A 12990-nucleotide genomic window follows, 5' to 3' on the forward strand; every position below is an offset into this window, starting at 1 on the left:
GGTGGTACTGTTTGATGGTTCTGTTTGGTGGTTATGTTTGGTGGTACTATTTGATGGTACTATTTGGTGGTACTGTTTGATGGTACTGTTTGGTGGTTATGTTTGGTGGTACTGTTTGATGGTTCTGTTTGGTGGTTATGTTTGGTGGTACTATTTGATGGTACTATTTGGTGGTTCTGTTTGGTGGTACTGTTTGGTGGTACTGTTTGATGGTACTGTTTGGTGGTTCTGTTTGATGGTACTGTTTGATGGTACTATTTGGTGGTTCCGTTTGATTGTACTGTTTGATGGTTCTGTTTGATGGTACTGTTTGGTGGTTCTATTTGGTGGTACTGTTTGATGGTACTGTTTGGTGGTTCTGTTTGGTGGTACTGTTTGGTGGTACTGTTTGGTGGTTCTGTTTGGTGGTTCGGTTTTGTGGTTCCATAGCTACCATAACAGCTAAACCTAACCATATCTTTTTTTTTAACTTTAACCGAACCATTCATAAGTGACAATAAAGAAGGTTGTGGCAAAACACTGAGTGGGATGGGGCTAACTCGGCTCTCCAGCATGGGAGTATAAACGTCTTTGGCTAAATCAGCTGAGTTAAAAATTCCCATCATCTTATAGCGAGACATTGAACGCTGACACTCAGTGGGGTCACATGGCACTGAAAGGATCAGATTATTGGTTGAATTACAATCAGACTGAGTTATTAAATGCATGTATACACCTTAATCTGACTAAGAATCGGATCGGATTATTGGTTGAATTACAATCAGACTGAGTTATTAAGTGCATGTAGACACCTTAATCTGATTAAGAATTGGATCGGATCGGATTATTGGCTAAATTACAATCAGATTGAGTTATTAAGTGCATGTAGACACCTTAATCTGACTAAGAATTGGATCGGATCGGATTATTGGCTAAATTACAATCAGATTGAGTTATTAAGTGCATGTAGACACCTTAATCTGACTAAGAATTGGATCAGATCGGATTATTGGCTAAATTACAATCAGACTGAGTTATTAAGTGCATGTAGACACCTTAATCTGACTAAGAATTGGATCGGATCGGATTATTGGCTAAATTATAATCAGATTGAGTTATTAAATGCATGTAGACACCTTAATCTGACTAAGAACTGGATCGGATCGGATTCAGACCCCGAGATAACTGGGTTAAAGTCACTCTAAACCTGCTTGTAGACGCTGAAGCACGTGGTGAATCAGACTTTGCGTTCTGCGCATGCTCCAGATGTTTTCCCGGGGTCGTGACCCGGAAGTCAAAGGAGACGATATTCCTGTTGTTGTCGCCGTCAGAAAGAAAGAAACAACGCGATGGAGAATGCTCCGTTGGGCATCGAGTTTGTGCAACAAGCAGCTCATCACAGAGCAAATGTAGAGGGACGTAGCTTCATCTGGCTCTGCGTTCTCCATCTTTCTCCAATGCCTGAGTTTGTTGTTGTTGTTGGTGGTGAAGAGGTCAACAGGAAGTGGCTCTATTAGCAACAGCTGGAATGGGTACAGCGCCACCTATCATACCGGGGTATGACACGCTTTGTGCCTCTGATCCCATTCATTCACCGCCATATATCCAAGGAGAATTACCCTCGCTCAGCTCGTTAGGGACCGAGCAGCGAAACTGCAAGGACCCTATTGTATCTGTAAGGATTATTCTTTCTTCTTATTATTCTTTGCAAAAGGTGCTCACAAACTCATGAAATTTTGCGAGCGCCACCTGCCGGTCGACGACATGAAAGAATCTAAACTTTATATTTTTGGGAGTCGCTCATTGACTCTGTAGCGCCCCCTACGAGGCTTAAAAATAGTCCCCGCATTGGGGTTAGTTTAGTGTGGGACGACGAAATTCAGTACACTCATTCATCATGCCCAGACGCACAAAAAAGTCTCATGCCGCCATGGTCCTACGTCCACAGAAAGGCGGCCATTTTGGATGGAAAGTGCGTTTTGGTGCCATTTTTGCCCGATTCCACGCCTTGCATATGTTAAACCTTGTCCTACAGATTTAATTCTTATTGTAATTTAGCCAATAATCCGATCCTTTCAGGGCCATGTGACCCCACTGAGTGATTCCTTCAGTCAGCTGAAGCTGTTTTGTCTTCTGAACCAGAAGGAAAGTTGAGCAGAAAAGTGCAAACGGAGCTGCTGGAAGTGAGAAGTGAAGCTATTTGAGACGAAAGCAGCTGCAGGTTAAACAACACAATCAAAAAGCAGCTCCAGAATTAGACCCGTGGACCCCGGAGACGACGCGGCGCTGCATAGATATATATGTATACATCTATATATATATATATGTATATATATATATATATATATATATATATATATATATATATGTATATTAGGGGTGGGACGATATGCTTTGGTCACGATTCTTGATAATTGCAATTCTACATGTATTGCGATTCGATATAATCAGTAATTGCAATTTTCTTCCTCCTTAAAAAACAAACAAGTTGAATCATACACTTGTAGAATGAATGTCGTTCCCAAAAACAACGCACATCAGTCTGTGTCAGTCAATCCAGCAGCTGACATTTATTTCAACTGAGACAAAAAGAGGCATTTTTTAAAGTTTACAGTTACAAAATGAATTCAAATGTCCACACAGCCCAAATGGGGGCTAGTTTTAACGTAACTTAATGTAATGAATTGATGAAGTTTTTCTGGACACGGATATGACGTAATATAATCGATTCAGGGGAGAAATCATCCCATTACAAATCGCGATATGTACATTAATCGATTTTTCCGCCCACCCCTACTAAATATACCTGGATGTGTGAGGTCATCCAAGGAAAACGACGCGCTGTGTGTGACATCACGATGGCGGCATACCTGCCAACTGTATGAAACAGGCTGACGGCTTCTTAAGGACTCGATTCTTAGTTTAACTTTACCTCCTCAACCTCTAAACTGAGATATGGCGTACCACAGGGCTCAGTCCTCGGACCGCTGCTGTGATCCATTTACATGATCATATTTACACTGATGACACACGGCTGTACGTCACAATAACACCCACAGATGGCCCAAAATACCCGTAAATTCAGTGTTGATAAGTCAAAGGTCGTTCTGTTTGGGTCCATCAGTCCTACTGGTTCTGTTCTTGTTCATTTCAGAATCAGAATCAAAATTACTTTATTAATCCCTTCCTTTCCTTTTTTGCAGTGCCCTCGTTACAGAAAAAAAAGAAAAAAAGATTAAATCAGGATGAATAAGAATAATATAAGGAAAATCTCAATATATACAATAATACAATAAACAGTATTTACAATGCTGCTCAGTACCGGGTTATTGCACATGGTGAAGTAATGAAATAAATAAATACATATACATATATATATATATATATATATATATATATATATATATATATATAGATTACTGAGGTGGAGTATATGTTCAGACCTCCGTCAGCAGAACCCTCACCTGTCCTCCTCTCTCCTCAGTTCCCATCCCGTCCAAGCTGAACGGCTCCTCCCTGTCGGCGCTGTCCTTCGGTAAGGAGGGCCTGGGCATGGGCGCCGTGTCCAACCCGTCAGAGGTCTTCTGTTCGGTGCCGGGTCGCCTGTCGCTGCTCAGCTCCAACTCCAAGTACAAGGTGACGGTGGGGGAGGTGCAGCGCCGGCTGTCCCCGCCCGAGTGCCTCAACGCCTCCCTGCTGGGCGGAGTCCTGCGCAGGTGAGACCAGCTTCACACCTTTCCAGAACCAGCTGTCAGAGTTCAGGCTTAAAAACACACAATCTCACCTCAATGAAATCATTCAGATTACTTAGATTCATGAGCCAGAGTCCGGAGGAATATTATAAGATTTATTCAGTCTGTTCAGAGACAGTAAGAAAGTAAAGTAATGAAAAACTAAAGACAAAAGTAACCAGAAGATGCTGCAAACAGAGAAGATCTGACCAAACCAGGGGAGCTGGGAACAGCTGCTGGGGAGGAAGAGAAACAAAGAATATAAGAATAAACTGGAGATTAAACTGAGAGATAAACAGAACCGAGACAGAACCAGACTGAGACCACATCAGATAATAAATATAAAACTAAAGCAAGAACAACAACTGAGTCGGATCATAAAAGAGAGACCAGAAACACAAAGGCTCATCAAGAACGGGCTGAGAATAAATCCTGATTCAGAACCAGAACTCCGAAATACTGAGAACAAGAAAACAGAATCAAATAAAACAAAAGAAAACAAAAAAATAAATTAAACAGAAAAAACATCAAAATAAAAGAGAAAAACATTTTTTAAAAAACTAAAGGAAAGCAAAATAAGAGAAAAAAGCCAAAATAAAAGAGAAAACATAAAAAATAAAAGAGAAAAAACATTAAAAAAAATAAAAAAATAAATAGAGAAAAAAAACACTAAATAAAAGAGAAAAACACAAAAGGAAACAAAAAACTAATTTAAACAGAAAAACATCAAAATGAAAGAGAAAAAAACATTTTAAAAAAACTAAAAGAAAGCTAAATAAGAGAAAAAACACAAAATAAAAGAGAGAAAAAACACAAAAAAACAAAATAAAACAAAATAAAACAGAAAATATTGAGAAAAGGTACTGTGACTGATGATCGAAGGTGAAACCAAGGATGAGGAAAGTTTGGACAGACAGGTGAACTTCTGCTTCTGTGTGTTAACGAGGTGAATAAGTGGATAAGTTTCTGTTCTCAGCCTGATGTCAGCGAGCGTCACAGAAAAGCAGCCGGAGGTCTGAAAGTGACTTCATCCAAGTGACTCAAACCTCAAAGAAGTCGTTTATTACACGAAGCAAAAAGCTGGAACTGAGGGAGGGATTAAAAACTTTAACCTTAGCTTCTCTTTTTAAAACTGGCATCATATGAACTGGAGAAATGAGGATTTTACTGGATTAAAATTGGCTTTAATTTGACTTTATTGTCGGAAGTCCTGAGATATAATAAAAATAAACTGAACAGAATCTCTAAACCCTTTTATTTCTCTGCCTCTAAAGGAACTATCAAATAAAAACGATTAAATCTTCTACGTTTGTATATTTGTGCTTATTATTATCAGTATTTCTTAGAGAGAATATCTTCACTCCAGGCCTGAAAACTAAAAGCAGGAAAGTCGCATCAGGTCACAAACGGCTGGAAAAGGATTCATTGGGAACGCGGTCATATTTTTTATTGTATTTATTGAGATAAAACTGAATCATTTTAAACTAAATAATGAAATAATCTGATCTTGGCTCCCTGGTTTAACCCGGAGAGCTTCTCATCTCACACTGAGGACGTTTGAGCCTTTTTTCAATGAAGGTTTTCACAAAAAAAAAAAACCTCTTTAATTTAACTCGGGGGGCTGAGCTGAGGAGCCGAAATGGGTCATGAGACTGAATCACAAGAGAAGCGATGTGGCTTAATGAACCACGGCCTCGGGACACCACAACAAGTTTGTGACTCGAGTTTGAGGCTGAAACACTTTAAAAGGACATAATTAGCAGAGCTGAAGGGCTGTAAATCTTCCTCTGACATCACTGATAACATCACAGAAAAGCCCCGAAAAGCACCGAGGCGCCGGCTGAGCGAAGGTGTTGCACGTTAAAAATACGAGCAAAGGATGCATGATATCACATCAAATCACATCAGATTTATTTATATAGCACATTTCATGAACAAACAGTTCAAAGTGCTTCACATAAAATAAAAGCATTGCAGCAGGGAGTGGAAGAAGCATTAAAAATACATAAAATAATATAAAGAGAAACAAATAAAATAGTTTAAATGAATTTAAAAACAAGCAACAGTCCAGATAAGTTCAAAGATAGTGTGCAGATTTCATGCATAGACACATGAGAACAGAAATGTCTTTAACCTGGATTTAAAAATGTCTCCATTTGGTGAAAGTTTAATCTCCACTGGCAGTTTGTTCCACTTGTTTGCAGCATAACAGCTAAATGCTGCTTCTCCATGTTTAGTCTGGACTCTGGACTGGACCAGCTGACCTGAGTCCTTGGATCTAAGAGCTCTGCTGGCTTTATATTCTCTGAACAGATCACAGATGCATTTTGGGCCTAAACACTGCCCCTCCAAAAATAAGTAAAAAAACAACAAATAAAAGACGTTTTTGCTTGAAATAAGCAAATAAATCTGCCAATGGAACTAGTGAAAATCGGCTTGTCCAGATTTCTTGAAATAAAATGTGATATTTAGGACTTTTGAGTTAAAAGTGATCTTGAAATTAGCTTAAAAACCTCTTCAAATGAAAAAAAAAAGCTTGTTTCATATGAAATCGGACTCAAAACAATTTGTTTTCAAGACTTTTTCATTTAACAAGATATTCCAGATGTATTGTATTAAAACAAGATAGATAGATAGATACTTTATTCATCCCAATTTGGGAAATTGTGTCTTATATTCAGTGTAATGAGATATTTTGACTAGAAATGAGACAAATATACTTAGTAAGGCTTTGATCTTTTTCCAGTGAACCGTTCTGGGCTTTTAAAATCTATCCTGTGACTGACTGGAAGCCAGAGTAAAGATTTTAAAGCTGCTGGGATGTGTTCAGATCTCTTAGTCCGGGTTAAAACTCCAGCATCGACTCTATGATGCAATGGAAATGTTTCTGCAGACATTAATGTAGAAATTTGGTCAGATTTAAAAGATGTTGCATTAATAAAGTGTTAAAAAGGAGGATGAACACCGAAAAAAACAACTCATAAGATTTACTTAAAAACCCTTTATATGTATTTGCACTCAGATGATTTAAGTAATATTTAATGCTGCAATATCAAGTAAATTTTACTCACCAGAAAACAGTTTAGAAGATATTACCAAACATTTACTTAATTACATCTAAGTTTTAAGTTATATTTAGTTAAACAAATGAAGTAAAGTATACTTGTTTTTCATAGGCAGGAACATCATTTTACTTTATTTTAAGTAAACTTTATATATCTGTAGTATTTGCTGTTATGAAGTAAGTTAGTAGATTTTAACGATACACTTTCAGAGTAAAGTTTATGTAGTATTTCTAGGTTTATGTACATACAACTATTAAACATTTAAATTGTATGAGGAAACCTAAGTAAAACTTCCTCTTCCCCCATAATTCATGTGCTACGTTAATAAAATGTTTAATTTTACTTAAGAAGCTCGAGTTCTTACTGAATCTTAAAAATACAAGGTAGAGATTATGACAGTTACTCTAGAATAGAATAGAATAGAATAGAATAATACTTTATTCTTTATTCTAATAGAGTTTACTTCCCCTAAAAGTCACTTTTTCCAGTGCATGAGGGCAGAAAACAGGAAGAACCGGGCAGTGCGAGAGCTGACGGGGAACATAGGGCGGCTTCATCCTGGCACGCAGCTGATAGTCACAGCACACACCACAACAAAGCTTATAAAGACCAACGCACACACCGGCGAGCGCCTCCTAAATCTGCTGTACGCCCCCCCCCCCCCCCCCCCAGGGCCAAGTCGAAGAATGGTGGCCGCTGTCTGAGGGAGCGTCTGGAGAAGATTGGCCTCAACCTGCCCGCCGGGCGCCGCAAGGCCGCCAACGTCACTCTGCTGACATCTCTGGTGGAGGGTAGGTGCACGCACACACACACACGTGCACACACACACACACGTGCACACACACACGCGCACACACACTGTGACCTGCATACAGTCTGACAGAGACACTCACAGACGTTCTCGCATGAGCACACACGAATAACCGGTGGCTGTATAGATGGCTGCGCACACACACACCGTGCACGTGGGCGTGCACGTGCACGGTGTGACTGCGGGAGCTGCAGCCAACCAGCAGCGAGCTGTCGGAGGAGTGAAAGTGAGACGAACAGAGTTCTGCTGACCCGACCCGGCTGCAGTGGCACTCCTCAGCTGGGGAGTCTTTTATTTTCTGTCTTTAGATATCGAGTCAACGAGTCTTTAGCTGCAGGTTCAGTGGGAAGGTCATGTGACTGACAACGCATGACCTCATGGGTGATGTCACAGAGGGGACGGGGCCTGTGGCGGTCTGTGTGTCGCCATGTTGGGACGATCACACATGTTCAAAGAAATGGCTGAACAGGGAAATCTGGAATATGTTGGTTTATCATCCTGAGAGCTTGGATCAGAGTCAGGGGTCAGAGGTCAGGGGTCAGAGGTCAGGGGTTAAAAGGCTTCTTTAGTTCTACACTCTTGGTTTGGAATAAAGGTGGAACTTTGGATGCTTTTGGAATCATATTTCTATCTGTGGCTGATGGGACGTTCTTGTCAGCCTGAGCCGGATCAGAAACATTTATTCTGAGTGTCCTTAGAAAACTGTGTCCGGGAAACTGTTTTTGAATTGGCTCTATATGAACGAATTGGATTATTTTATGAATAATTATGATTACAATGAATTGAATTCCAATTGGCTTGAATTGGACTTTATTATCTAAGTGCCTTGAGATGACATTTGTTGTATTTGGCGCTATATAAATAAAAAATTATTGATTTGAATTGAATGTAACATCAGGACTGGTTTTTACTCTTTAACGTTCATGCTTTGAACTTGTGAAACTCAGTTAATAAATGATCCTCAGTCAGTTCCAATTAAAAGTTAAATAGTCTTCCCTTTTTTTTAACAACTGTACAACATTTTTCTGAGGTCTTTTTGAGATGAATAACCTGCTGATATAAAGGCAAAGCTTTATTTATACCACAGGCAGCAAAAGACAATGTCTACATAAAGACATTTAAAAGAACAGCATAAAAACAAGCAATTTAAAGAGAATTAAAAAATAGAATAAAGAGGCGAACTACAGGGATAGTTCGCCTCTTTTTGACATGAAGCTGTATGACATCTAGGGTTGCCAACCGTCCCTTGAAAAACAGAATCATCCCGTATTACTGTGAGAGTCTAAAAATAGTCAGTATCATGCCAAAGGAAATGAATAACGGGGCGCTTTATGTGAAAATGTACGGTAAACTTGTTCCCAGGCCCTGTCCTGCTCTGTGACCAATGAGCTGACAGCATATTCACACACAAGTATGACGATACAGAATACACTCATCCCATTGGTCGAGGAGGCATTGTTGCTCGCGGAGAAGATGGCGGAATACACAAAGCAAACAGAAAGTTTTCTACAGACTTTCTGTTTGCACTAAAAACGTGCACTATTACCGGATTAATGTTCTGCTTTCTAACTATTGTTTTATATTAATGTGTACAGTTTTAATTTAAGCAGGACAGGTTTCTGTTTAAGAAAAATACTGATTTTATTCAATTAATAAACATTAAAACATTTTTTTTATTAAAGTGAATTGCTGGATAATAATTTGTTTTCCATGTGTTAATGTCACTCAAAAATATGCATCTAATTCAATTCAGATTCGAGTCAAATAGTTAAAAAAAAAAATCACTTCACTCACAAAAAAATGGGCTAAAAAATTCACCAGGAAGAGCGAAGGCAACCGGGTCGGCCGGCCCTGCCAATGAGGGGTCCTTTATTTATTTTTCAGGGAGTTGGCAACCCTAATGACATCCCATATCAGCAGCATCATTTCTGAACATCTTCTTACCCCCTGCTGCGTCCTGTGAGCAGAGTTCCAGCCTCGTTTTGGTGTTGATGAAGGTAGTCCGGCTAGTTGGCTGGGGTTTAAAAATAAAGCGTTTTGCTTCTCAGAACAATATGCGTTCAACAGAGTAATACATTTGCATCACAAAATGGTTCTCCAGGAAAAAGTCAGACCTCACAATCTCTTGGCCCTATTTTCTCTCCCTTTGTATCACTGCCTGCTGTGCAGACCGAGCAGCAAACACTGTAATAGTTTCTCTGTTGATCCCAGAGGGAAATAGGTTAGCATGTAGCTGTAAGTTAGCAGCAGATTCTAGCAAACAATGCTAACAAAGTAATGTGGGAACAATAAATTTAGTCTTTCCGAAAGGAGCGGCAATAACTCCTTAGAAGCTGGTGTACGTCATCTTCATTAGCTAAAATAAACATGTCAAATTTAGAGATTGAGACTGAAACCAGTGTCACAGTTCGTTAGATTTATCAGAAATCTGCGTCTGCTCTTACCGAGTCACAGGCTGTGTTCGAAACCGCATACTGCATACTACATACTGCATACTACATACTACATACTGCATACTGCATACTACATACTACATACTGCATACTTCATACTGCATACTACATACTGCATACTACATACTACATACTTCATACTGCATACTACATACTGCATACTTCCATACTGCATACTGCATACTACATACTGCATACTACATACTACATACTGCATACTACATACTTCATACTTCATACTGCATACTACATACTGCATACTACATACTGCATACTACATACTGCATACTACATACTACATACTGCATACTACATACTGCATACTACATACTACATACTTCATACTGCATACTACATACTGCATACTACATACTGCATACTACATACTTCATACTTCATACTACATACTGCATACTACATACTGCATACTACATACTACATACTACATACTGTATACTGCATACTACATACTACATACTACATACTGTATACTGCATACTACATACTACATACTGTATACTGTATACTGCATACTGCATACTACATACTGCATACTACATACTACATACTACATACTGTATACTGCATACTACATACTTCATACTTCATACTACATACTGCATACTACATACTGCATACTACATACTACATACTACATACTGTATACTGTATACTGCATACTGCATACTACATACTGCATACTACATACTACATACTACATACTGTATACTGCATACTACATACTGCATACTACATACAGCATACTGCATACTACATACTACATACTGCATACTACATACTGCATACTGCATACCGCATACCGCATACTACATACTGCATACTACATACTGCATACTACATACTGCATACTACATACTGCATACTACATACTACATACTGCATACTGCATACTACATACTACATACTTCATACTTCATACTGCATACTACATACTGCATACTACATACTACATACTTCATACTGCATACTACATACTGCATACTACATACTGCATACTACATACTACATACTGCATACTGCATACTACATACTGCATACTACATACAGCATACTGCATACTACATACTACATACTACATACTTCATACTTCATACTGCATACTACATACTGCATACTACATACTTCATACTGCATACTACATACTGCATACTACATACTGCATACTACATACTACATACTGCATACTGCATACTACATACTGCATACTACATACAGCATACTGCATACTACATACTACATACTGCATACTACATACTGCATACTGCATACCGCATACCGCATACTACATACTGCATACTATATACTTCATACTGCATACTATATACTTCATACTGCATACTACATACTGCATACTTCATACCGCATACTACATACTGCATACTGCATACCGCATACTACATACTGCATACTACATACTACATACTGCATACTACATACTGCATACTACATACTGCATACTACATACTACATACTGCATACTACATACTGCATACTACATACTGCATACTACATACTACATACTGCATACTACATACTGCATACTGCATACTACATACTACATACTGCAAACTACATACTACATGCTACATGCTACATACTGCATACTACATACTATATACTACATGCTACATGCTACACACTGCATACTACATACTGCATACTACATACTACATACTGCATACTACATACTGCATACTACATACTACATACTACATACTGCATACTACATACTGCATACTACATACTGCATACTACATACTACTTACTACATACTGCATACTACATACTGCATACTACATACTACATACTGCATACTACATACTACTTACTGCATACTGCATACTGCATACTACATACTGCATACTGCATACTGCATACTGCATACTGCATACTACATACTACATACTGCATACTGCATACTACATACTGCATTCTGCATACTACATACTGCATACTACATACTGCATACTGCATACTACATACTACTTACTGCATACTGCATACTGCATACTACATACTACTTACTGCATACTGCATACTGCATACTACATACTACTTACTACATACTGCATACTACATACTCATCGATCAGACAGTATGCAGAGCGTTTACCCACAATGCATTTGGCTCCTGCCCGAGCCAAAATCAGCCGGCCTGAAGCTGATTTCTCTTAAGCTCTAAACTCTGTAAACTTCAGCAACATTTGAAACATTTTCAGGCGAGAAAGTAGTCGTTTAGATCCCCAACGTGTTGAAAACCTGACAAAATACCGGCTGTTTACAATTTTGTTCCCACGAATTCGGCGCTACTAAAGCTAGCCGCAGTGAGCTAACGCACTTCCGGTTATTTTCACAAAATAAAATACCCGTTGCCTTTTATCATAGGGAAAGCCATTACCATACAATTGGTGCTTTTGTTTTGAAAACAGGAAGTGAACCTACCCTCGTTGTAGCTAGCTTGAAACTGCCGTTGGACAGGAAATGACGATCGGCGACGTCACGTTACGTTGCATCTTGGGTAGTTTGAGTATGAGTAGTAACCTCATGATGCATACCCAACATTTAGGAGAATCTAGGATGCATCCGGGAACTTAAAAAAGTTAAAGTTAGTATGAGTAGTATGCGGTTTCGAACACAGTCACAGTTTATTTACCTGTGCTTATTGGCTCCTCCCCCTCCTGCAGGTGAGGCCGTCCACCTGGCGCGAGACTTTGGCTACGTGTGTGAGACGGAGTTTCCAGCTAGAGCCACGGCGGAGTACCTGTGCAGGCAGAGCGACCCCGACCAGCTGCCGACACGGCGCAGCATGCTGCTGGCCACCAAGTGAGTGTCTCACCTGCACACCGTTAGTTAGTTCCAGGCTCTGAGGCTTGGGGCTCAGATTCCGTGACCTCTGACCTCACACTAACGCCTGGTCTCTCCTGCCCTCAG

General features: G+C 39.3%; 1 protein-coding gene across 1 annotated transcript in view; it reads left to right on the forward strand.

Annotated features, from left to right (window-relative positions):
• The window catches only part of tfap2e (transcription factor AP-2 epsilon), a 28232-nt gene that overhangs the window by 14341 nt on the left and 901 nt on the right, over positions 1-12990 (forward strand). The window contains exons 4-6 of the mRNA XM_075449596.1: positions 3464-3695; positions 7448-7566; positions 12744-12882. Coding sequence (XP_075305711.1) covers positions 3464-3695; positions 7448-7566; positions 12744-12882 — 490 coding nt within the window. The remainder of the gene's footprint in view (positions 1-3463; positions 3696-7447; positions 7567-12743; positions 12883-12990) is intronic.

The sequence above is a fragment of the Odontesthes bonariensis genome, chromosome 18, assembly GCF_027942865.1.
Source record: "Odontesthes bonariensis isolate fOdoBon6 chromosome 18, fOdoBon6.hap1, whole genome shotgun sequence".
NCBI classification, from domain to species: Eukaryota; Metazoa; Chordata; class Actinopteri; order Atheriniformes; family Atherinopsidae; genus Odontesthes; species Odontesthes bonariensis.